Source organism: Danio aesculapii, chromosome 13 (assembly GCF_903798145.1).
Source record: "Danio aesculapii chromosome 13, fDanAes4.1, whole genome shotgun sequence".
NCBI classification, from domain to species: Eukaryota; Metazoa; Chordata; class Actinopteri; order Cypriniformes; family Danionidae; genus Danio; species Danio aesculapii.
This window is the reverse complement of record NC_079447.1, coordinates 6,229,348-6,253,630: the sequence shown is the minus strand read 5'-3', so window position 1 is coordinate 6,253,630 and position 24,283 is coordinate 6,229,348. Positions and strand designations below refer to the sequence as shown.

At 35.8% G+C, this 24,283-nt stretch overlaps 1 protein-coding gene across 1 annotated transcript in view; it reads right to left on the bottom strand.

The window, feature by feature from the left end:
• LOC130240010 (arginyl-tRNA--protein transferase 1) overlaps positions 1-20,555 on the bottom strand; it is a 125,991-nt gene extending 105,436 nt beyond the window's left edge. The window contains exons 1-2 of the mRNA XM_056471426.1: positions 20,425-20,555; positions 3,678-3,741 (exon numbers count right to left, since the gene is read on the bottom strand). Of these exons, the coding sequence (XP_056327401.1) occupies positions 3,678-3,741; positions 20,425-20,524 (164 nt within the window). The 5' untranslated portion in view covers positions 20,525-20,555. The remainder of the gene's footprint in view (positions 1-3,677; positions 3,742-20,424) is intronic.
• Positions 20,556-24,283: the final 3,728 nt, after the last annotated feature.

Here is a 24,283-nt window from a genome sequence, read left to right as displayed (position 1 = left end):
ATATATATATATATATATATATATATATATATATATATATATATATATATATATATATATAACTGGTGCGACAGACTCTAAAATGTCTTGGTTTTGCTGAGCCCTGACTGTCTCCAAAGTAATGCAAATTGTCAGTTTCACATCATGGCTATGTCTATTGTTCTAAGTGCATTGTTTTCTGCCTTTGTCTTAGGGTGAACCCTTCAGTTCTAAGAAACCCCTTTTATGTGGTCAGTAGCTGGGCAGGTTTCATCCATTCTGCAGATTTGCATGCTGATGAGATCAGGCTTGAAAAGGCAGTTTATCCTGCCGACAAACAACACTTGATTTGCATGCTTTGTTCTAAGTGTATAAAAAACTAGTGCTTGCTGTACAGTAGAGAGTTTTCTTTCGATGACGCCACAGCCACGCTGAGTTCTTCTTATTAAAAGATTCTGCTTTGAAGACAACCGAAAGTTCTCCCTGGTTTTTTGGGCTCTTCTTAGAAATTCACAACAGTCTGTACCGTATTTTTAACAATGAATTACTGGCAACCACAGCTGCCGATTTTTTACCGTAAATTTGATTTATTTATTTTATCAGTAAAATAAAGTAGAAGTAAAATAAAAATGACTCGAGGGACTTCCGGTATGCCTCGTATGGAGTAGACGTGGTTGGAAGTCGCTCTGTGTACATTTATCTAACTTTTCTCAGTAGTTTTGATTTTGGTATATAAATCTATCCAACTGTGAACTTGAGCGTACGACTTTAAGGAAAAATGCAGAAATCAGTGAAAGCAGGACGAAACATCGTAGATATGCTGACTGACAAGGGGAGCGAACAGGGAGCTAATGCTAAAGCTAGCGCTGCAGCTCAAGCAGAGGATGAGATAACACCAGCTTCATTAAAGGAATTAATTTCATCCACTATTCGCTCTGAAATCTCCTCACTGCGATCTGAGCTCTTATCTGAACTTCGTTCGGCAGTGTCCACACTACAAACGAACCTGTCTACACAAGCCCAAAAGATCGGCGACATTGAAACTGCACTTACTGATTCTGATGGCCGTCTGACTGCAGTGGAGAAACTGTGCAAAATACTACAAACAGAGAACGCTGACCTGAAACTTAAGCTGGATGACCTGGAGAACCGTTCGCGGAGGCAAAACGTACGAGTCATCGGGATACCAGAGGGCTCGGAGGGCCAAACTCCAGTAACTTTCATGTCATCAATGTTCACTAAACTCTTTGGAGAGGACGCTTTTGAGAGATCCCCCGAAATCGATCGTGCTCATCGTGTCGGGCAAAAATCTCAACGAAACTCATTCCCCAGGCATATGGTAGTTCGACTACACCGATTGCAGACGACACCACACTTATCGGCCTCATTCAGGACGGTGACGAGTCTGCTTACAGACAGGAGGTTAAGGAGTTGGCTGTCTGGTGTAGCCACAACAACCTGGAGCTCAACACGCTCAAAACAGTGGAGATGATAGTGGACTTCAGGAGAAACCCCCCTGCTCTCCCCCAACTCATCATCATGGACAGCATTGTGGCAGCAGTGGAGTCATTCAGGTTCCTGGGCAGCACCATCTCTCAGGACCTGAAGTGGGACACTCACATTGACTCCATTGTCAAAAAAGCTCAACAGAGGCTGTACTTTCTTCGTCAGCTGAGGAAGTTTAACCTCCCAAAGGAGCTGCTGAAACAGTTCTACACCTCCATCATTGAATCAGTCATCTGCACATCAATAACTGTCTGGTTTAGCTCAGCTACTAAATACGATCTCCAAAGACTACGTCGAATAGTTCGGACTGCTGAGCGAATCACTGGTACAACCCTTCCTACTCCTCAAGAACTGTACTTATCCAGAGCGAGCAGAAGGGCTGCCAAAATCACTCTGGACCCCTCACACCCAGCACACTGCCTCTTTGAACTTTTACCTTCTGGTCGACGCTACAGAGCACTGTGCACCAGAACAGCCCGACACAGAAACAGTTTCTTCCCTCAGGCAATCCATCTCATGAACACTTGATGATAATAATTGTGAAACCAACATCACTACTTGCTATAAACTTTTATACACATATACACTTATTTAACAACACACTTTACATGCCAATTTGCACATAACAGCTGCACATATAACGTTGTATATAGTAATAAACACGTACATACACTTGTCTATCTGTATGTTTGCACTCACTACTTACTTCTATTTTTTTTTTTTATATATATATATTTATTATCTGTTTTTTGTCCTGTCTCTGTAATCCTGTTGCACTGTAGAAGCTCTGTCATGAAAACAAATTCCTAGTATGTGTGAACATACCTGGCAATAAAGCTCTTTCTTTCTGATTCTGATATCAAACATAAAATAAAAATGACTCTGCAGACAGAAATAAACCAACTGCCCCTTCACAGTTCAGTCTGCGGCTGCTCATTAACCATTGATGAGTTCACTACACCGGTGGTCAAAAAGACGCGCACCGCGGTTGTCATAAATCACAAATGATCAGTGTTTTCAACCACAAGAGACTCATTTTAGGTTTCAAATGGTGAAATACACATTAGTAGTAGCTGAACAACCCTTTACAGCACATGAAATACACCATGATTGTCTGTGAAAAGAGCAGTAATCTTATTAAGCATAATCTGAAAACGTGCTTCATACATTGTGTGCATAATTAGACATTCTGTGCCCTCCGTAATTGTACTTTTGTGCATGCGGGTCAGGACCATGATCTGTCACACTGCAAATCTGATACTGGCCACATTTCTAACAACAACGTGAACAGCTTAGATTTTTTTCTCAGATCTGATTTTTTTGCAGATTTGAGCACTAAGCCTTGCAGTGTGAACGTAGCCTTTGAGACTAGGGGTCATTAGGCAAGTCATTGTATAACAGTGGTTTGTTCTGTAGACAAATCGAAAACAAATGTTGGTTATGGGGGCTAATAATATTGACCTTAAAAATGTTTTTAAAAAATTTTAAAAACGCTTTTATCCTAGCTGAAATAAAACAAATAAGACTTTCTACAGAAGAAAAAATATTATAAGGAAATACTGTGAGATATTCCTTGCTCTATTAAACATCATTTGGGAAATATTTGAAAAAATTTTAAAAAGCAAATAATTTGGACTCTCTATACTAAATATAAATCTCACCTCATCTAGAAAAATTGATCTAAATCGTGATTTGATGTTGGTTTATACCACTTTCTTCAAGAAGCTCAGACAGTGTGAATCATCAAGATGGCGCCGCGGATGGCCACTTCGGTGTGGAGCTCTCTCAACATCCAGGTCTCTTAACTAACCGCATCTGTTTAATGTTATCATTTTTATTTATTTTTTTTTTTTTCATATTTATCTTGTGTTGGTAACTTGTCACTTTAAGTACACTGGAAGCTTCTGTAGCCAAAACAAATTCCTTGTGTGTGTGAAGCACACTTGGCAATAAAACTGATTCTGAAAACTCAATTGTGTTGTCTGTGAGAGAGCTCAGTGTGTATCTGTCACTTTCTTAAGCTCATTACACTGCAGGACTTCCACATGCTATTCATCGGTCAAAGTGTTTTCCCACTAACACACTGTGCAAAAACAACCTACTACTTAGCAACACATGATCATGATTTGAATATTTGATATTATAAAACACTCAATAGAAGTCAGACAGTAAGTGAGGAAATATATCAGCACCTTCTCCAGCCTCTGTCAATGAGATCTTGGTAGTCCTGCACCGTCATATTATGGGACCACATGCCTAGATAGAAAACATACAAGAACATTTAGAAAATAGACACACACCAATATTCAATACATCATGATAGTGAACATCCACAACATTGATTTTCTTCAAAATATTGTGTATAATTATTTATAATTTTGACTTCAAGAATATTCCGATTGTTAAAGATCCAGTGAAGTGTTTAGAAACGTGCATTGTTTATTCGATGTTTGATGTAATCTCAACCGAAACATAATAAATGGGCGGGACACTGGATAGCTCCTCCCCTTTTTTTAAAAAACAGCTAATAGGGTTTTGTTTTATCACCACTCTGCCAGTGAGAGTGGTTGAGTTCAAGCACATCAAATGTGCAGTGTCTTGAAGGGGGTGGGGCATGCCAGACACTAGAGAGCTTTTGATTGGTCAGAAGATTTGATGAGAAACTGAAGTATGAGGTGATGTGAATGAAACTGTTGATTCATTAAGGCAGAAATGACATACTGAAAGCCTTACATGTTTATATCTGTTTTATATCTGATAAATGTGAATTGCGTGGTTTCCACTACATTCATTCTTCCATGGCGGGGCGCCATGCCAAAATTGATCCCGCCACGGCTACATTACAGCTTCTCATTCAAAACATTCAGTCGGTTTTGTTTTTAATAGCGGGTGATAAATCGCACCAAAACATATTAAAAGGTAAGTGAATTATAACAGAGTGAACTTTTCTGTAACAGTAGTAGTGCTGTACGTTATTTGTTTAACCCTTTAAGGTTACGTGCTGACTGACTGACTGGCTGACTGACAGGTGCGTGATGCATGAGGTCAGCAAACACGACGTATAGCCGTTTCACTTTACTTCAGGACGCATTAATACTGCTCTGTAGGTCTATTGGAGACATTCATCAATATTCCTAGTAAATTTAATGAATGTTGGGGACATACTTGTTAAATAAACGCACTAAATCGCACTTCAGCAGCGTTTATTTGAGAGCGCATAAGAAGACCTGCGCTTGAGCAGCGTATATTTGAGGGGGCGTGCAAGAAGTTTTGTGCATGAGCAGAGGAAATCAACGCGCAAGCAAAGAGATTCGCATGCTCGTAGGCTATTACATCAATGTGATCTCGACTTCTAATACTGCGCTTATGACATTTGTCATTGAAATAACGGCACAGGTAGTTGGTAGATCAGTGTAAAAAAGGCCTGCTGCCACAGCTGGAAAAAATCCTAGAGGAAACACTGGAATTGGCACTGTTTTAGAGCACACTAGCTTATATATATCCTAAAAACTAACAATACTGATACTAACATCTGAAAAAATACTTTAATTTCATGGGACCTTTAACATTTTCAAGGCTATCTGGCCTTGAAAATTCAATATTGAAAACTCTGACTATTTATCGACTATTGTTTGTTAATTCTGTACAGTACAGTTCTATTTGTTAACATCAGTTAATTTAACTGATGTAAAGTCAATGTATTGACAATAACAAAAGGAATTTAATGCCTAAATCACATTTTAAAAGTATTAAATAGACATAATAACTAATAAATAATGTAAAAAAATGCATGGTTCCATTGTAATTCTTTTATGTTTACCCAACTTAAAGCAATGGCCTCTTTGCACAGCTAGTGCTTTTCAGTCAATGATAAACATCCAGTGAAAGCCTAATGTGACTATTTTCAATTTCAATGCTGTAAAAGGAACCTTGTGATGTTGTAATTTAATTACAATACATTCAGTTAAATAGACTTAAGCATTCATTTACTAGTTCAAGTGTAAAATGAGATGCAAGACCGTGTAACCGCTAGCGCAGTCAGGATTAGCAGGCGAGCACAGAAACTCCATTGAAATCATTTAAGAAATCAGATCTAAAAGGAGGCAATTTTAGAATGGAAAGACAGTTCACCGGAACCGCTGAGACTGGCTGGCTAAAATTAAAAGTCTGTGTGCATAAAGCCCATTAAGTTAACCTAATTGTTTTTACAAATTTAAGTTGATTGAAAAAGACACACACACACACACACACACACGTTAGAAAAACTAAAGTTAGAAGAAAAAAAAAAAAAAAACACCCCCCCCCCCCCACCCCCAAATTCTTGTATCTTTTTCATTACAAATAATGGTAATAAAGATATTTCTCATTGTTTTTAATGCATTAACTAGCTAATAATGAGACTTTATTGTTTTGTACTTTATTATCCTGTTGAAATTTAATTTGTTTAAAATCTTTATTTACTCTGAACATGTACAGTGTATACCATAAAGCAATGCACATAGTATTTATGGGTTATTTTAGCTGTTAAAGTAATATTTGATTTATTCATGGAACAGTGTGTTGAATTGTGTCGTTTCAGCTCATTTTAAATAAGTATTTTGAACAAGCAGCAAAAATATTTTTTTATTTTGAGTGTATAAAGACATGCACAATGACTTGTACACTTTTTTGCACAAGAATTGTGCAAAATAACTATACACATAACTAATGCACATAACTATAGCAGGATAACATCCACACACTTATATGTATAGATCTCAGGCACAATCTCAAACGGACCCCCCAACAGCAAAGCTCTCGGTCAGTGTTCAGAGTCAGACACTGAAAACGTTTCCTTTGACGTCACTGGGAATTAAGCTGCCGCACAAGGACACGGACAGGACATCTGTTCTCAAAGCTTTGGGAGTCCTCTCAGTTTTTTGGCTGTGGGTTTAAGATGTCTCTTGTTCCAGGTCCAGCTATAATGCGTTAAATGTAAACACTACTTGACTAAAAGATAATAACTAAGCACTAATGAAATCCTGTTATAGGTTTTCTGAAGGAAGCTGATATAAATCTTTTTAAAATCTCGTATCACTTTTATTTTACCATTGTTTTGATACCTTCATATGTGTTTGTGCATGCATTTATTTATTTAATTATTTATTTATTTATTTATTTATTTATTTATTTATTTATTTATAATTGAAGAGTTCAGATGCAAAAGCTGCTAAACGCCACTTCCGCCTAAAATGAGCTAATGACATTGAGTGAATGCTTTAGGCACGTGGACGTACACCATCAACAAATAGATTTGCTTCTAATCATCCAAATCGCAGCATCAGCGCATTCAGAAATAACAGTTTGTTGGCAAAAGCCGCTAAACGCCACTTGCCTTTGACAGCAAAAGCCGCTATATCACAAGTACCAATAAGAAGCGCGAATCGAATCATATGTTTTCAATGTAGCAGCGCGCTGATACGCCAGCTTTTATGAGGAGAGCGTTTTATTCCGCTTTCGATTTCGAAGTTTGATGAACAGCATGAGCCTGTCTGACTGTCACTGAATAGCAAACGAATACATCCCTTACCTCAAAACTCTGTGCATTATAAGAAAAAGAAAACACACTGTACAGTCAGAAGTGTAGCATGCATTTATAACGCTACTTTGAATGAGTCTGATTTACTATACATTAAACAGCAACTGCGTTTCATAAAAGACAGAGTTAAGATGCCGTTCTTTTCTCCCACGTGGATTCTATGAGGATAAACAAGAGACCAAGACCTGAGACCAGAGAATGAATGAATGACAGCTTCTAAAATTGTCTGACAGGCATCCCCTTTTTGCCCAGTAGGCCTACCTTGTGTTTTATTTGTTAATTTCAGCTATTTAAAATAAATAAAATAAAAAAAAATTATATTATATATATATATATATATATATATATATATATATATATATATATATATATATATATATATATATATATATATATATATATATATATATATATATATATATATATATATATATATATATATATATATAAAACTGTACATCATTTATATTACTTCATAATACCTATATGTCTGATAAGCTTTTTATATTAATGGACAATGCACAGATATTGATGTTTTACAATGTTTTACACTACATTATTTGAATCTACCAAGCTTAGTTTACAATGTTTACATTGCTCTAATTACATTTAAATCTAAATCCCAAATATCAGAAATGACAACAGATCGTTAAGATTTAACTAATGTCAGTTTTAATGTTACTGATTAATGCACTTGACAGATTTAATACATTCATTTCCCTTCTTTTTCCCTGGTTTATCAGGGGTTAACACAGTGAAATGAACCGCCATTTACTTGACAGATTTATGTATTTTTAGTTGTAGGTGGTTTGTGTAATGTGTTTTATGTTTGGTAAAATAATCTCTAATTGCATCTTTAGTGATTTTCAACTAATTGTCTTGTCTCAATAAGTGGATTTAGAGGTTTTGCAAAAAAAAAAGCAGAGGTAGATTGAGCTGATTTTGATGCAAAAGTAAAAAAAAAAAAAAAAAAAAAGAATTGGCTAGAGCGACATTTTTGAAAAAAAAAGTTATTTATTTACTAGCTAATAACCTTATCATTACATATAAAATGAAACTTCTGAATCTAATCAGAGGAGCCTGATAGAAAATGCTCATTTACAAGAAAAGAGGTCTGATGGATGTATAGGGTTTTGCATCTGAACTCTTCAACTGTTTTATTTATGATTTTGTATGTTTTCATTAGTACATGTTAAAAAGTCAAAAAATAAATGCTAAAAATTAATAGTGTTTTAAAAAAGAAAAACTAAGCACTAAAAAGATTTAAGAATCATTTATACACCGTCAAAAATTACAACTTAAAAATGTAACTTAATTTTATAAGTTACGCAAGCTGTTTTAACTCAGTTTAACATAATACAAGTTTAATGGACTCATAAGGTTAATTTGATTCAGCTTAAAAATTTAAGGCAACCAGGATTTTTTTTTTTACAGCATAGAAGCTTCTTGTGGACTAAAAGCATATCCGATAAAACCACGCAATATTGTTAATATGCATTTGTTAATAGTAAACAACAATGCTGATAACAAGACTCATATACGGTATAGATAAAGGACACACCAGACATACACATTTGCATTTTGTTTTCATTTACTCAAAACTAACTACAAATGTATTTTTAGGCTGTTGATAAATTTCGGCAGTTTAGGATTTTGGGTGGTAGTGCTTCTGGTAATCTGCCATGTGAAAATATATGACAATTAACAACATGTTTTTTTTTCTTCAAATTCATTTCATACAGTTGAGTATTTGAAATAAATCCATTCTTGAGATGATTCTTTAGTCAGGTTATTTTAGGCACATTCAATCTGTCGAACTGCTATGGGGTTTTTTTGGTTGTTGCTAGATCAGATATGTGGCCAGAAGTTAACGAGAATTATTTATATTATTTATGAAATTTCCCATTTATTGTATTTTATTAACATCTACCCCCACCCCAACCATCACAGTAATGTAAAAACAGTAGTTGTACATAGTATTATTTATGTTATCTATTAAATTACCCAATAAATTGTATTTTTTAACACCTACCCCCACCACAACCATAAACCCAACCGTCACAGTACTGTAAAAATATAAATTATTGTTATACAGCGTCATAAAAAAAATGCTGCTATATTAATGTGCATATCGCACTTCCTGCCGGCCGCGTTGCCGTTCTAGACTTTACCGGATTTTTTGGGGTCTCTTCTTTGTGGGTGTTTGGAGTTTCTGCACAACAGTGCCCTCTGGACTTCAGGGGAGATTTACTAATGAACACAGAAGTGTGGTTCCCTGAGAAGACGTGGGGTAATGTTTGATTGGACCCCCTTATAGTAGCACGGCATGGGCCCTTAGAATCGTCCTAATTTTATGGTAGCTTTTGCTAAATTGCATCAAATTGAACCAAATGCCTCTTAATACCAGTACTGAATAAAAAGATTCCTTGGATTTACTGAATTTAAAGGTAAATGGATGTAAACAATTTATATGGGTTCAATTTAAACAAAAATTAAAGTTTAATTTGACTAAATTCAATTTGTACAGCCTATATAAATTGTTTGCAACCAGTTACCATACGTAAAACTACGTAAATATAATGAATCTTTTTTTTTTTCAGTGTAGCAGGTGTAAACAGGGCACAAGGAGGATAATAACTTTTGAAAAATGTAAATAAAGTTTAAACATTAACAACAATCAAAATGCATTCAGAACCGCTCTTCAGCCGCTCACTTTGAGCTCTGCAGTGCAGGTCAATAACTCTCAGAGCATAAGCAAACAAACTCTTCAATAGCCCAGAGCACGACACAATACAGAACAATCCATTAAGGGACATCTGTCAGGTCACCACAGCAACAAAGACAAGAGTATGTTTTGTCCTCACTTATCCATTAATCTAAACAGGCACCTGTTCTGAACAAAACACAATAGCCCTTGATTAAGTTTACGCAACCACCCTGGAAATCCTGAAAAGTTGATCAATCATTTCAAACACAGTGCATGACCTCATCATCAAAATCAGCTCAGGCACAGACCCGTTGTGCAGAGTTCACACTGTATAACCTTATTACAAGTTATAAAACTAACACTGTATGAAATTATCAGATCAATATTGCCTTCTCCGCGATGAACGTTCAGCGTTCCCCAGCACCTAGACTGCAGCTCTGCACAAAATGTTTGACCTGAAGAGAAAAATGGTCGTGCCCAACTGAGTCTGGTTTCTCTCTAGGTTTTATTTTCTTTCACTTTCGTCAATTGGTGTTTGTTCCTCGCCGCTGTCGCTACTGGCTTGCTTGGTTTGGGACTTGTGGAGCTGCGCATTGATGGATTTGCTCTTCAGTGTTTGGACTTTCAGCAGTGAAAATTAAACCACACTGAACTTCAACTCTGAAAACTGAACTGACACCGTTTCAGTTTACTAGAACTTCTATGTTAAGCTGCTTTGACACTATTTACATTGAAAAAGCACTAGAGAAATAAAGATGAATTGAATCGCCCATTACTATCTGAGGTGGCGTCCAGTTGCTGCTGTGTTCATACAACATGATGAATCAGTGACCGTAGCTGCATTTCCATCCACCTATTTTTATGGGCATTTTGGAATATTGAATTTGGATGGACGATGAGGCTCGAACATTTTGAAATGTTATTTACAAGAAAGAAGTGACGACCATCCTTGATGAAAAACATCAGCGGAAAGCGCAAATCTTTCAAGAAGTGCAAGATGATCTCGATGACGAAGAGCAAGATGACTGCACACATTGTGTTTCGTCTACGTGTTCTAAGACGCAAATTATTAGGTGCGTTCGACTTCCTGCAGCGCTGTGCAGACCGATGGAAATTTGTCTTAAAGCGGAGCATGCTGATTAGAAATGTTGTCCGGCTTGACTTTGCGCAGACACCACATGACTATCACATGTGGCATCAAAATACCGTGACAGCGCTCCGAGATCAAATGACTGATTCAGCCGGTGCAGCATCTGAAGAGTGACTGCAGGAGCTGCGATGACGACACCGATATTACACGATTGGTCGAGTTCACCGCATGACAACAATCACGTGTTTCGGGTTTATTATTGGACAACTTCCAAATAAACAATTAAATTTTTATACCATCTCTATCTTGTACACATCAGATATTTTACTGCAGTAGGCCTGATCATCTTTTTTGTTTGAATAATTTGTATAAACGCTAGATTGTTTGCATACTGTAGGTTTATTTTCGACCATTTTTATACACACTATTTAATGTATACAGCCTTATATATGATTCAAATTATATATTTTTAGTGAATAACCGAATATCAACTTAAATAAGACTTACAGACTTGTAATATAATACTGTAGTCATCATTGATCATGCCACCTCATAACGTTTACTTAACAATTGAGATCATTTTTCTATAGACCATTTCAATGTGGCGATGTCACTGGCCCATGGACATTTCCTGCTTGTTGTCAAACTATTTCAGAGCTGTAACAAGAGGCAATTCAATGATATCTTAATGTTTAAACAGCTGCTGTTACATTGTTTAATATGTAAACCTTTTGGGTTATCTGAAGCTATAGAAATTCAAAATGTAAAACAGGAAATCGGTTAGAACCATTGTTATTGTTTACATCCGTCAAAATGGTCTATAACAGGGGTCACCAATCTCGGTCCTGGAGGGCCAGTGTCCCTGCAGGGTTTAGCTCCAACTTGCCTCAACACAGCTGCCTGGGTGTTTCAAGAATACCTAGTAAGACCTTGATTAGCTTGTTCAGGTGTGTTTGATTAGGGTTGGAGCTAAAATCTGCAGGACATCGGCCCTCCAGGAACAAGTTTGGTGACCCCTTGTCTATAAAATAGTTCACCAATTTATACATTTATTAAATATTTTTATCCTGTCAATCGGTTTATAAAAAAAATTCAAAGAAATTTAAGTAACATTGATATATCTTGCCTTTTCTATAAAATTTCCATCGAAAGTGAAGCTCACTTATTTTGGGAATGTCCGTTTTTTCTATCTTTTTAGATTAAAAATGTGTGGTGTGTGAAACAATTAGTACAATTAGTGTTGTATGAGTGGTCATCAGACTGCTTCTCCACAAACAAGGAGAAGGAGAAAAATCACAAGACATTGTCTCAAAAAATAATTCCAGAAATTTCATTTTGCATGATATTAGCATCAAATTTAAAACATATACTCAGGGAGATGTGTGGCTTTGACCTATTACTTTTCTGTGTTGTTCCAGAACAAATTTCACATCTTTGTTTATGAAATAATAATATGTTCAGTGCGGTGCAATTTTTCACATTACTTAAGCATCTATAACTTTTTTCATGTTGAGCAATATCAACACTAGTTGATGGATAATAAAGCCCAGAGTGTCTTCTTTCCAAAGATACATAAACTGTGAATGTAGACTAAATCATTCAGCAACTGTAAATGTTTTAGCTTGGGAAGATCTTTTTAGAGAAAGTGCCTTTGACGGTGAGGGACAGAAGGACATCGACATAGCATGCAAAATGAGATTACTGTAAAAAGTTGAGGCTATCTTCATCAAATTTAAAATATAAACTCATGAAAAACACTTTCCCACAGCAGGACTTGAATCCATCACAGTACGTCTGCACTATATCGGAAAAATCTGACATTGCGATATTGTTTTTCTGTGATTTACATTGTGATAAATGTGCGAATGGGTGTTTCCATGTACAGGGTTGCAGCTGGAAGGGCACCTGCTGTGTAAAACATTTGCCTGATAAGTTGGCGGTTCATTCTGCTGTGGCGACCCCTGATGAAAAAAAGAGACTAAGCCGAAGGAAAATGAATGAATGTATTGTGATATGAATATAATTTCAGCAGATTAACCGAATAGCTCTATTTGGAAAGATTTCATTAATCTAGATGGACTGGGAGGAAGTCTGTTTCTATGCAGTGGATCTGCATAAATTATAATAAATTACAAGCAAAAATAAATAGTGCTTTATGGTTTTCAGGGATTCTAACAGTATACAAGCCCAGAAATGAAACAATCAAATGTAAGGGTGCTTTTCACACCTGTTCCGAAAACAGGGATTAAAGTTGTTACAACGTTGCACTGTGTTCTTGGTGCGGTTCGCTTTCACACGGCAAAGTTTCTAAACGGACCAAAAGAGCTAAAACAAGTCACGTGCAAGTAAACTCTCGTCACATAGGTCAGAGTTTCATGGTTTATTTTGCAGAGGATAAACAGATTCTAAGATTTTTTAAAACTCTACGGATTTTTCTAACGCATAAACAGCTCTTGTTAATAGTTAACATGCTTTCACTTTCGTATTTGATATGAAATGCACATTTACAGGTAGGAATGACATCTCGCCCTACTCATAATTCTCTCTTCATATAGCCGTATATGCCCATTACATATCCATTATACGCTGTGATACTGCCGCGCTCGGATCGTTTCTCACTACAGTCGATCTGCTCCACAGTTCGTTTCAAATCTCGCAGAGACCAGCTTATTCACGCGATCTCGGATCAATTGTTTTGCCATGGATCAGTTGCTGGATTCACACGTGCCAAAAGAACCGCGCTAACTGGGCAAACGAGACTGGTTCCGAAACAAAAGTCTAGATGTGAAAGCACCATAAGATAAAGGTAAAATGTGGTTAGCCATCTCCAGGTTGGAGGAAAGTCCTTACCCCAGGTGGAGAAGTTTGAGTATCTTGGGGTTTTGTTCATGAGTGAGGATGGAACGTGAGATTGACAGGCGGATTGATGCAGTGGCAGCAGTAATAGAGTCGATGTATCGTCTGTTGTGGTAAAGAAGGAGCTGAGCCAAAAAGCTCAGGATTTACTGGTCTCGATTTACTGGTCAATCTATGTTCCTACTCTCATCTACAGTCATGAGGTTTGTGTCATGACCGAAAGGACAAGATGTCAGATACAAGTGGCCGAAATAAGTTTCCTTCGCAGGATGGCAGGGCGCACCCTTATAGATAGGGTGAGGAGCTCTGACACCCGCGAGGAGCAAGAAGTAGACCCGCTGCTCCTCCACATCGAGAGAAGTCAGCTGAGGTGACTCGGGCATCCATTTCGGACACGCTTGACACGCTGGAGAGACTATGTCTCTTGGCTGGTCTGGGAACACCTTGGGATCCCCCCCAGAGGAGCTGGAGGAAGTGTCTGGGGAGAGGGAAGTCTGGGGTTCTCTCCTAAGACTCCTGCCCTCGTGACCCAGCCCCAGAAAAGCGGTTGAAAATGAAATGAATTAATTAATTTAAGATAACATGGTCATCATTGTAAAAATTATGTTTATTAGTATCTTTACAATCTTTTATTTCTATTTTTTTATCTTTCATAAATAATCTAATCCTGCAATGTGGCTCAAAACAATATATTGTTCAGCCCTAGCTTTAGCATGCCAAATATGTCCAGGCCATCAGTGATTCTCTCTAATCACATCTTGGACTGTTTATACTGCATGCCTGAAGGAGCACCGATTTGCCTCTGATTTTGGGCATTTATTGACGATGTCACAAAATCTGTGTGGTGTGAACTCTGCATTAGTCACACAACAGAGACATGGTCCAAGCTACACCTCTGATTTATTATTGCACTGTTAAACACACCAATGCTCTACTCGGACTCAGTAACTAAAAGCAAAACAACTAAAAGAAAACTATAATATTCTCACTGGAATGAGGCTGTGTGCCTTGAGTTGACACAATGCCATCACGATCATTGGTTAAGCATTAGCCTGGTATAATGCAACCTCATTGCATAAAATTGATGAGTGATTAAAGTCAGAAGCTTATTACGAGTCATTCACCTCTACATACTGCAGAGTCATGCTGTAGGGATAGTTCACCCGAAAATGAAAAGTCTCTCTTTATTTACTTACCCTTTACTTGTTCCAAACCTGTTTGACTGTTTCTTCTGTTGTAGATATTGTGAAGAAAGCTGGTAATCTGTAACTATTGACTTCCATAGTATTTGTTTTTCCGACACTTTCAGAAATAAAAGGTACACGAGCTGTGACTGGGGTGGTGACAGGTACAAATTTGTACCGAAAAGGTCCATTTTAATACCTCAAGGGCACATATTAGTACATAAAAAGTACACAAGTGTTCCTCTTAAAATTTTTAGGTACTAATATATACTTTTGAGGTACTAATATTAAGTACAAATAAGCTCTTATACCTTTATTTCTGAGAGTGTACTCTGGATGTCAATGGTCATATAGAACTTCTTCCTTAGCATTCAACAGAAAAAAAAAACTCATAAAGGTCTGAAACCAGTTGACGGAGGATAAATGGTGTATAATATAATCGTGAATAAACATCTTTAATATGGGGTGAACCATTTAAGCCAGGGGTCACCGATCTCGTTCATGGAGGTCCGGTGCCCTGCAGGGTTTAGCTCCAACTTGCCTCAACACACCTGCCTGGGGGTTTCAGATATACCTGGTAAGACCTTGATTAACTTGTTCAGGTGTGTTTGATTAGGATTGGAGCTAAAATCTGCAGGACACCGGCCCTCCAGGAACAAGTTTGGTGATCCCTGATTTAAGCCATTCAATTTCAGTTGCTGTTTGATTTCCTCAATAATGCTTACATTTATGGTATTAGCTACATGTAATTTATTGTTATTATATGTATATATTATTTCAGTGTAATCTCTCGGCTCTGTATGTAAACATGGTGGTTTCTTTGTTTTCATTCTGGCTTGTTGTGCGAGAGAATGACGCATCTCTGTAAAAAAAAAAAAAAAAAAACACCTCATGCTCGTTTTTTTATGTTCTGACACGCCGCGTCAAAACCTTCTCCTCCAATAGTGTAAACTGTGGTGCATTGTAATGGTGTATAATAACTGCCTACTGAATAATTTGTTTATTACTACAGTTGTGTCGTATCCCAGCAAAAATATAATTACTATGACAGTTTAATTAATGTCATTATCTACAGCAGTGGTTCCCAAATTGTGGGTCGGTACCCCCTCGGGCAAAGACGAGTGGTCGCTTGGTGATTTCCAAAACTCAAATAAATTTTATTAAAATATAAGAATTACCATATTTAATTTAATATTAATGTAATAATTCAATATATTATCCCTCAGAAGATAGTTAATAGTGGTGTTTTTTTTTATATTAACTTTTTATTTTATTATCTATTTTTCTTTATTTTAATTATTATAACCATTATTTTCTTTGTATTATAATGTTTATTCCTTGTATTTCTTATTATTGTTGTGTTCTTTGGTAATTATTAGAAAAAACTAATAAAAACACTTGTTTAAAAAAAATAAATAAATAAATAAATAAAAAGTTAATATTTACATTAAAGAACCAACAAACAAAAAAAATGTATCGGCCTTTCAATTTTTTTATTTTTATTTTTTTATTTTTGTTTTCCATTGGATTGCGACCCCTGCGGGGTGTTGAGATCAACTCTCTGACAACTGTTGTGGCACTCTAATACTTAAAAAATATGATATTTGGTGTTAATATTAAATTTAAGTAATAAATGACTATAAAAAAACTATATGGTTATTAGACTGGTGCATTTTTGTGTTGTCAATATTCTCATGTTTATATAGGCTTATAGTTGTGTGGGCAACGTTTGTACATTTATAACCACCTTTGACAAAAATGGGGGTCGCAAGACACTGACATTGTTAATTTGGGGGTCTCGGAAAAGTGAAAAGTTTGGGAACCCCTGATCTATAGTATGCTTCAAAACACTATAGTATTTCCTCATGCAACATAATAGCTTATACAGCATCTACCCCCTTGATGACAGGCAAATATATCTTAGTTCAGTAGAAAACTCCATCCTCTATAAGCATCGTGCCCAACATCTGTGGTTATTTTCTATTTATATCTCCTTTGAAATATGGTTTCAAATTGCAAAAATACAGACTTTCTTCTGTCTCCCATTCAGTTTTTTACTTCCTGCCCTTCATCTGTATTTTGCTTGTCAGCAGAACCACATGATTGAAAACAACCTATCTGAGAATTCGACTGAAAACAAACAGGAAGTGCATTTTTTTTAGATTTCAATTAAATGCAAACTAATTTATTTTTCTTAATGACATTCACAGATGAATCATTCACCACCAAACTACCAAAGAGAGCGAACAAAATCAATATGCTTAGTTTTGATTTCATGAGATTTTGCTTTCACTTTCAAACCCTTAAGCGATCAATGAATCCATTCTCCTACAGACAGACTGAAATATAAGTCAGTCCATTAGTGCAAGATCAGTCAAAGGAGTTACTGAGACCATCATCATTACATACACAGACTCTATAATAACAATCATCCAAGCATGTTGTTGAGGACATCCGCTAAACACAAATGTAAACAACTGTCACTGATTAGCATTAGATGCACGCTTCCTTCCCAGACATACACGTTATGTGGCATGGAGCAGATTACTGGGATCAGATTACTGTATCTCCAGCACGTTCATTCATAGGCTTGCTTACTATTTATATCTAACTTTCCCACAATTACAACACAGCAGCAGTCCAATCCTTGCTCATCTGCTTACGTTGCCACTTTTAGCACCATTTCTACACTGAGCGGTGTAACATCATCATTAGGGTAATCGAGAAACATTGAATGTGACTGTTAGTGGGTGTTGTGCAGCCTAACAATCAGATGATAGAATAGAATGCCTTATATTGTCACTGTACACATATACAATGTACATTATGTGTGATGAGATATAGTGCAAACATGTAAATGTATCCTTACAAAACAAAAATCACACTAAACAACAAGTTACAGTAGAAATAACTGTAGACGATAAACAGTAGTACAAAATAGGAGATGAGGGGGGGGGGTGAAGTAAAGAGTTCTGAGGTAGAACGAGAGATATATACAAGATCTAATATGTAAATGTCAGATGATAAATAATTAAATAAATAAATAAATAAATAGTAGTGCAAAATAGGGGATGAGAGGGGGGTAGAGTGAGGTGAGTAAACAATTCTGAGGTAGAGCGACATACAATATGTAATATGGAAATGGAAGATGATAATAGTAGATACATATACATGTGTGTGTGTGTGTGTGTGTGTGTGTGTGTGTGTGTATGTATGTATGTATGTATGTATATATATATATATATATATATATATATATATATATATATATATATATATATATATATATATATATACACACATATATATGTATGTATGTATGTATGTAAGTATGTATATATATATATGTATATATATATATATATATATATATATATATATATATATATATATATATATATATATGTGTATATATATATGTGTATATATATATATGTGTATATATATATGTGTATATATATATATATATATATATATATATATATATATATATATATATATATATATATATATATATGTATATATATATATATATATATATATATATATATACATACATACATACATACATACATACATACATACATACATACATACATACGTGTGTGTATATATATATATATACGTAGATAGATACATATATATATATATATATATATATATATATATATATAGATAGATAGATAGATAGATAGATAGATAGATAGATAGATAGATAGATAGATAGATAGATAGATAGATAGATAGATAGATAGATAGATAGATAGATAGATATCTGCTAAAAATATCTGTTAATGAACCGTTTCCGTATTTTTGGATTCACAAGAAGTGTGTTTTCCGTTTATTCATGGTTGTGAATTGCATTATGGGATGTTGATCTCTGCTCTGTGCACTTTTGATGTCGAAAATTCAACTCTACAGTTTAACAAAGTGACTTTTATTGACATTTTAGTAGTTTGCAATATTAAAATGTATAATAAATGATATATAGAGAGATAAATTTGTAAAATAACAAAAAATGTAATGACAGTTTATTACAGGGCTTTTTGTACTGTAATGTGCAACACCAAACCAGGCAATATATCACTTTAAACTATTAAAAATGTCAATAAAAGTCACTTTTACAGACTTTTGGGGGATTTTGGAGTTGTTAGAAGAAAGATCAAAGTCCCATAATGCAACTAAAAACCATCAAATAAATAAAAAAAATTAAAACATGAATCATAAAATATATGACAAGCTGCTAACTTATGGATATTTTTACAGTGTACCATGACTTAGACCACCAGACTTTTGCAATTACCTCAGCCTTTTACAAGATTGCTGAACACTAACTAAATTGACAGGATTTGTCTGAATAACACAGTAACTTTCTAGTGGTTAATAAACACGGTCCGGGAAACAAGAAAAATGTTTAGAGGAAAATAGTGTGGTGGAAAAAAATAAAGAAACAAATAAGCAGAAACACATTAGAAATACTTCACTGAGAAATTATTTTAGTAATAAAATAATCAATAAAATGATTATTAAAATAAATGTTTTTAAAAAAAAATCCAAAGTACAGTAAATACATACAGTCTCTTATAATAATGTACCTAAATATTTTCCATTTAAAATATGAAAAATGTCATCCCTTACATGAGGATGATCATAATTATGAGTGTCAGGTTGAAATCTCTGCTTTACATATGTAAATGAATTAAATGTTTAATTTTATAAACTATGCAACCTGGCAAAGTTTATAAACATCACATTCAATACATAAAACAATTAAGGTAAAGTTGGTTTTATATCCGCATATTCATTCAATGACAACTTGTGACACACTTACTATAATATTTCTCATGATACTTTGAATATTCAGTCTGAAATAATATGTAAATATGACTTCAAAACAACATTAGCCCTATTTATTTGACTGTGATCAATGTTGTACTTTGATAGTCATTGGCTGCTAATATGATTTGACTATTTATAAACTGCAAAGAATGCTTTTCTGAAATTATATTATTAAGGAGAAAGTCTGAATGTGTGAATATAAAACCAACTTTAACTACCTCAATCATGAAACATGGACTTTGGATACCTAATTTTAAGGTGAAGAAACAGATATATGACTTCATCTTGTAAACACTCTTCTTGTAAAGATGTGAACTGTCATATGAGGACTTTAATCAGTCCAGAAAGGAATGAATAACGCATCTGTTATATTAAATGTATTTCCTATTAATATCTTTTTCAGTTATTAAAATTGCTCCTTTCATTTCAGATGCCAGCTGAAGGGATCTTCACGATCCGCCACAAACTCCACAGATAAACTTAATGTTTATATATAATCGACATTGCAATTTAAAATGCAAGCAATCCATTTGAAAGTAATAACATTAATTAGATGAACATTTTGAAAAGCCATGCTCAGCTTTCGAAACCGTCACCGCTAGTCAAAACACCGGCATCCCTTAAATGCTGTCAGTTCACGGAATATTTACCACAATCCATCGGTACTAAAATAACATCTACGTACCGTGTGATAAATTGCCGTTTTCATGTTTACAGTAACCGCAACGATAGCCATCATCTCCGCCGAAATACTCCACTATACTGTACGATCCACCCGCTGCCATTTCCACACTCACTCAGCTGCGCCCAGGAACGCATTAACGAAGCCTACTATTGGAAAGGGCTGCTTCATGAATATTAATTACGCGACATGACGTTCGCCTAGTGCGCCTCTGTGATTGGTCTGAATTGATTTTAGTGGGTGGGTTTTTGAATACTAATACTATCATTAATATTAATAAGGTTATGTGATTGGAAGTTCCAATAAAGAAAAGCGAAACGTCGTTAGGAAATAATTAATATTCATGAACAAAATTTTCACCGTAGTAGGGTGAGATTCAACGCTTTTAAATAACCTGGAAGCATTCTCTTACGTAAAAGCCGTGGTATAATAAAATCAAAACAAAAAGACGAATAAAAAAATCTTTCTTTGATAGAAAATTTATTCATTTATTTTATTAAAATTGTTTATTTGTTTATTATTTTACTTTTATTATGCAATTCTATTATTTATTTATTTGTTTATTATTTTACTTTTATTATGCAATGCTATTATTTATGTATGTAAATTATTCTTTATTTGAATCTTGTAATGTGAAGATGTACTGATAATACCAAGTTGTTGTACATTACTATTTGTTCAATAGAAAAATAATAATGCAATAAATAAATAATAAAAATAACCCGGTAACACCCATTTCATTTGCACTTCCTATTGTGGTAAAAGCCCTCAGCAAATCGAAGCAATTATCATATTTATTATGCAAAACTATCGCTTTAAACGTTTCTTACAATAGTAAACAGTGCGTTAAATCACAAAAATAATTAAGACTGTACACGAAAGTGAAGTTATTGTGGGTTGTAATATGTTTTGTAAAATACTTTGTGTTTATTTACCCATGCAGCACCACTTACCGTATGAAGCTTTACCTCCTGCATTGCCACAGTAGCCACAGCGATATCCACAATTTACACCTTTGAGCTCCACTATGGAGTACATTTTCCATCCGCCTTGTTGACGTTTATAATGTGTGCCATGCGAATAATGACTCTGTGGTGATAAAAGTTGTATAGTAGTGTAAAGTCCCCCTTTCCGACAACGTTGCCAGTTTCTTTATAATTATTCAGACAGTGATGACGCATTGATTGCGTCAGGCTTTACGCTGACTGCTGTATAATGTGGTCACTTTTATAAAGTGACACTGACATAACTAAATAGTATTCATAAAGGACCGAAAACGCAGAGATCCGGCAGCTCGACAAAAATGACATGTTCTAAAGATGAAGATGTTTGCACAGCCGCTAGAGGGTAGGATATCCCCTCCTGTGGAACCTACACTTCCCGGCCACTTTATTAGGTACACCTGTCCAACTGCTCGTTAACGCAAATTTCTAATCAGGCAATCACATGGCAGCAACTCAATGCCTGAACTCAATATGGTCAAGACGATCTGCTGCAGTTCAAACCGAGCATCAGAATGGGGAAGAAAGGTGATTTAAGTGACTGAACGTGGCATGGTTGTTGGTTCCAGATGGGCTGGTCTGAGTATTTCAGAAACTGCTGATCTACTGGGATTTTCACGCACAACCATCTCTAGGGATTACAGAGAATGGTCTGAAAAAGAGAAAATATCCAGTGAGCGGCAGTTCTGTGGGCACAAATGCCTTGTTGATGAGGTCAGAGGAAAATGGCCAGACTGGTTCCAGCTGATAGAAAGCCGACAGTAACTCAAATAAACACTCGTACATTGAAGCGGATGGGTTACAGCAGCAGAAGAGCACACCGGGTGCCACTCCTGTCAGCTAAGAACAGGAAACTGAGGTTACAATTCACACGGGCTCACCAAAATTGGAAAACAGAAGATTGGAAAAATGTTGCCTGGTCGTAAAATAAAATAAATGTACAATACTTTCATTTTCCTTATTACAAAAAGCAACACTTATTACAAAAAATAACACATTATTGCAATAACAACAAAGCATTTACTATATACTTCACCGCGATGGCTCCAAAATATTGGAAATGCCACTGTACTTTCTAAACAATAGTATCGTCATTAACAGCTCCTACAATAGTTCAGGTGAGTTGCTGATTAATGAGCCATTAACTAAATAAAATAAGCTATGGCCGAAAACACTGATATCTTCACTCCTTTCCTTTATAACATTAGTAGCCTATGATGTTGTTGACTAATGGAAAGATGGAGCATAAGTGAGCGAATGGACTGGTCAGCATGACGGCAAATCGAAGTTGAAAACAGAACCGTCGATTTAGACAGTTCGTAGTTCTCTGTAGTCATGATAGATCATAAGGTGTGGTCAATGGTTTATTTATATAATTATTTATTATTATTACAGTAATAACAAGACAGTCACAGTATAACTGTACAAATAAAACATTCAATACAAAGAGAAATGGAAATGTACAGATACAAAATATCTGTGGTTAGTGTGTCGACACTTAGCACCGATGTGCTCGCGGTGACCCGAGTTCGATTCCCAGCTCGAGGTCATTTGCCAATCCTTCCCCTGTCTCTGCTCCCCACACTTTGCTGTCTGTACATCTCCACTGTCTGACAATTTGCTCTATTTCGTTGATTTGAGTTATGAATTAATACAGTATCCCGATACTACTTGGTATCGTGATACTTCAGCTGGTATTAGATTAGATGATTAGATTCAACTTTATTGTCATTACACATGTACAAGTACAAGGCAACGAAATGCAGTTTCGGTCTAACCAGCAGTGCAATAGCAGCAAGTGCAGGATACAGGTATAAGTTATAAAGTGCAGTTATAAAAAAACTATGGTGATATTTACAGATGGATGTACTATCAACATTATATACAGGTTGTATTAGCTATGAACACATTTACAATAAATGAATATATGTACAGGATGCTATGTACAGTATGTACAGTTCAAATAAATGAATCAGTGCAATGAATATGTGCAAATTTAAATGTGCAAATGTTAAATAGTGCAGTGATTGTGAGGAGTATAAGTTAGAGGAGTGTGGGGGTGTATTGGGGGGGAGTCAGTGAGGGGCAGAGTTCAAAAGGAAGACAGCTCTGGGGAAAAAGCTGTTCCTCAGTCTGCTGGTTTTTGTCAGGGGGAGCCTGAAGCGCCTGCCGGAAGACAGGAGAGAAAACAGTCTGTGAGCAGGGTGAGAGATGTCCTTAAGAATACTGCGTGCTCGGCAGACAGTATAGTATCGTGGCTTAAATTTATGGTATCATGACAACCCTAGTGCAAACTATATGGAGATTACTTTTTACAGTACAGAAAATATGAATTTCATTGGCGGTTCATTCTGCAGTAGTGACCCCTGATAAATAAAGAGACTAAGCCAAAGGAAAATTTAATTACATTCAAAACAGTATAACAAGGGTGACACAGTGGCTCAGTGGTCAGCCCTGTCACCTCACAGCAAGAATGTTGCTGGTTCGAGTCCCGGCTGGGCCAGTTGGCGTTTCTGTGTGGAGTTTGCATGCTCTCCCCTTGTTGGTGTGGGTTTCCTCTAGGTGCTCCGGTGTCCCCCACAGTCAAAACACATGCGCTATAGGTTCATTGAATAAAGTAAATTGGCTGTAGTATATGTGTCAATTTGAGAGTGTATGGGAGTTTCCAAGTACTGGATTGCAGCTGGAAGGGCATCCGCTGGGTAAAACATGCTGGAATAGTTGGCGGTTCATTCCGCTGTGGTGACCCCTAATGAATAAAGGAAATAAGCCGAAAGAAAATGAATGAAGATAAGTGGTTGTGAACAATTTATATCAGCTGAATTCATTCAAACAAATTACATTTAGTAATGTTCAACTTA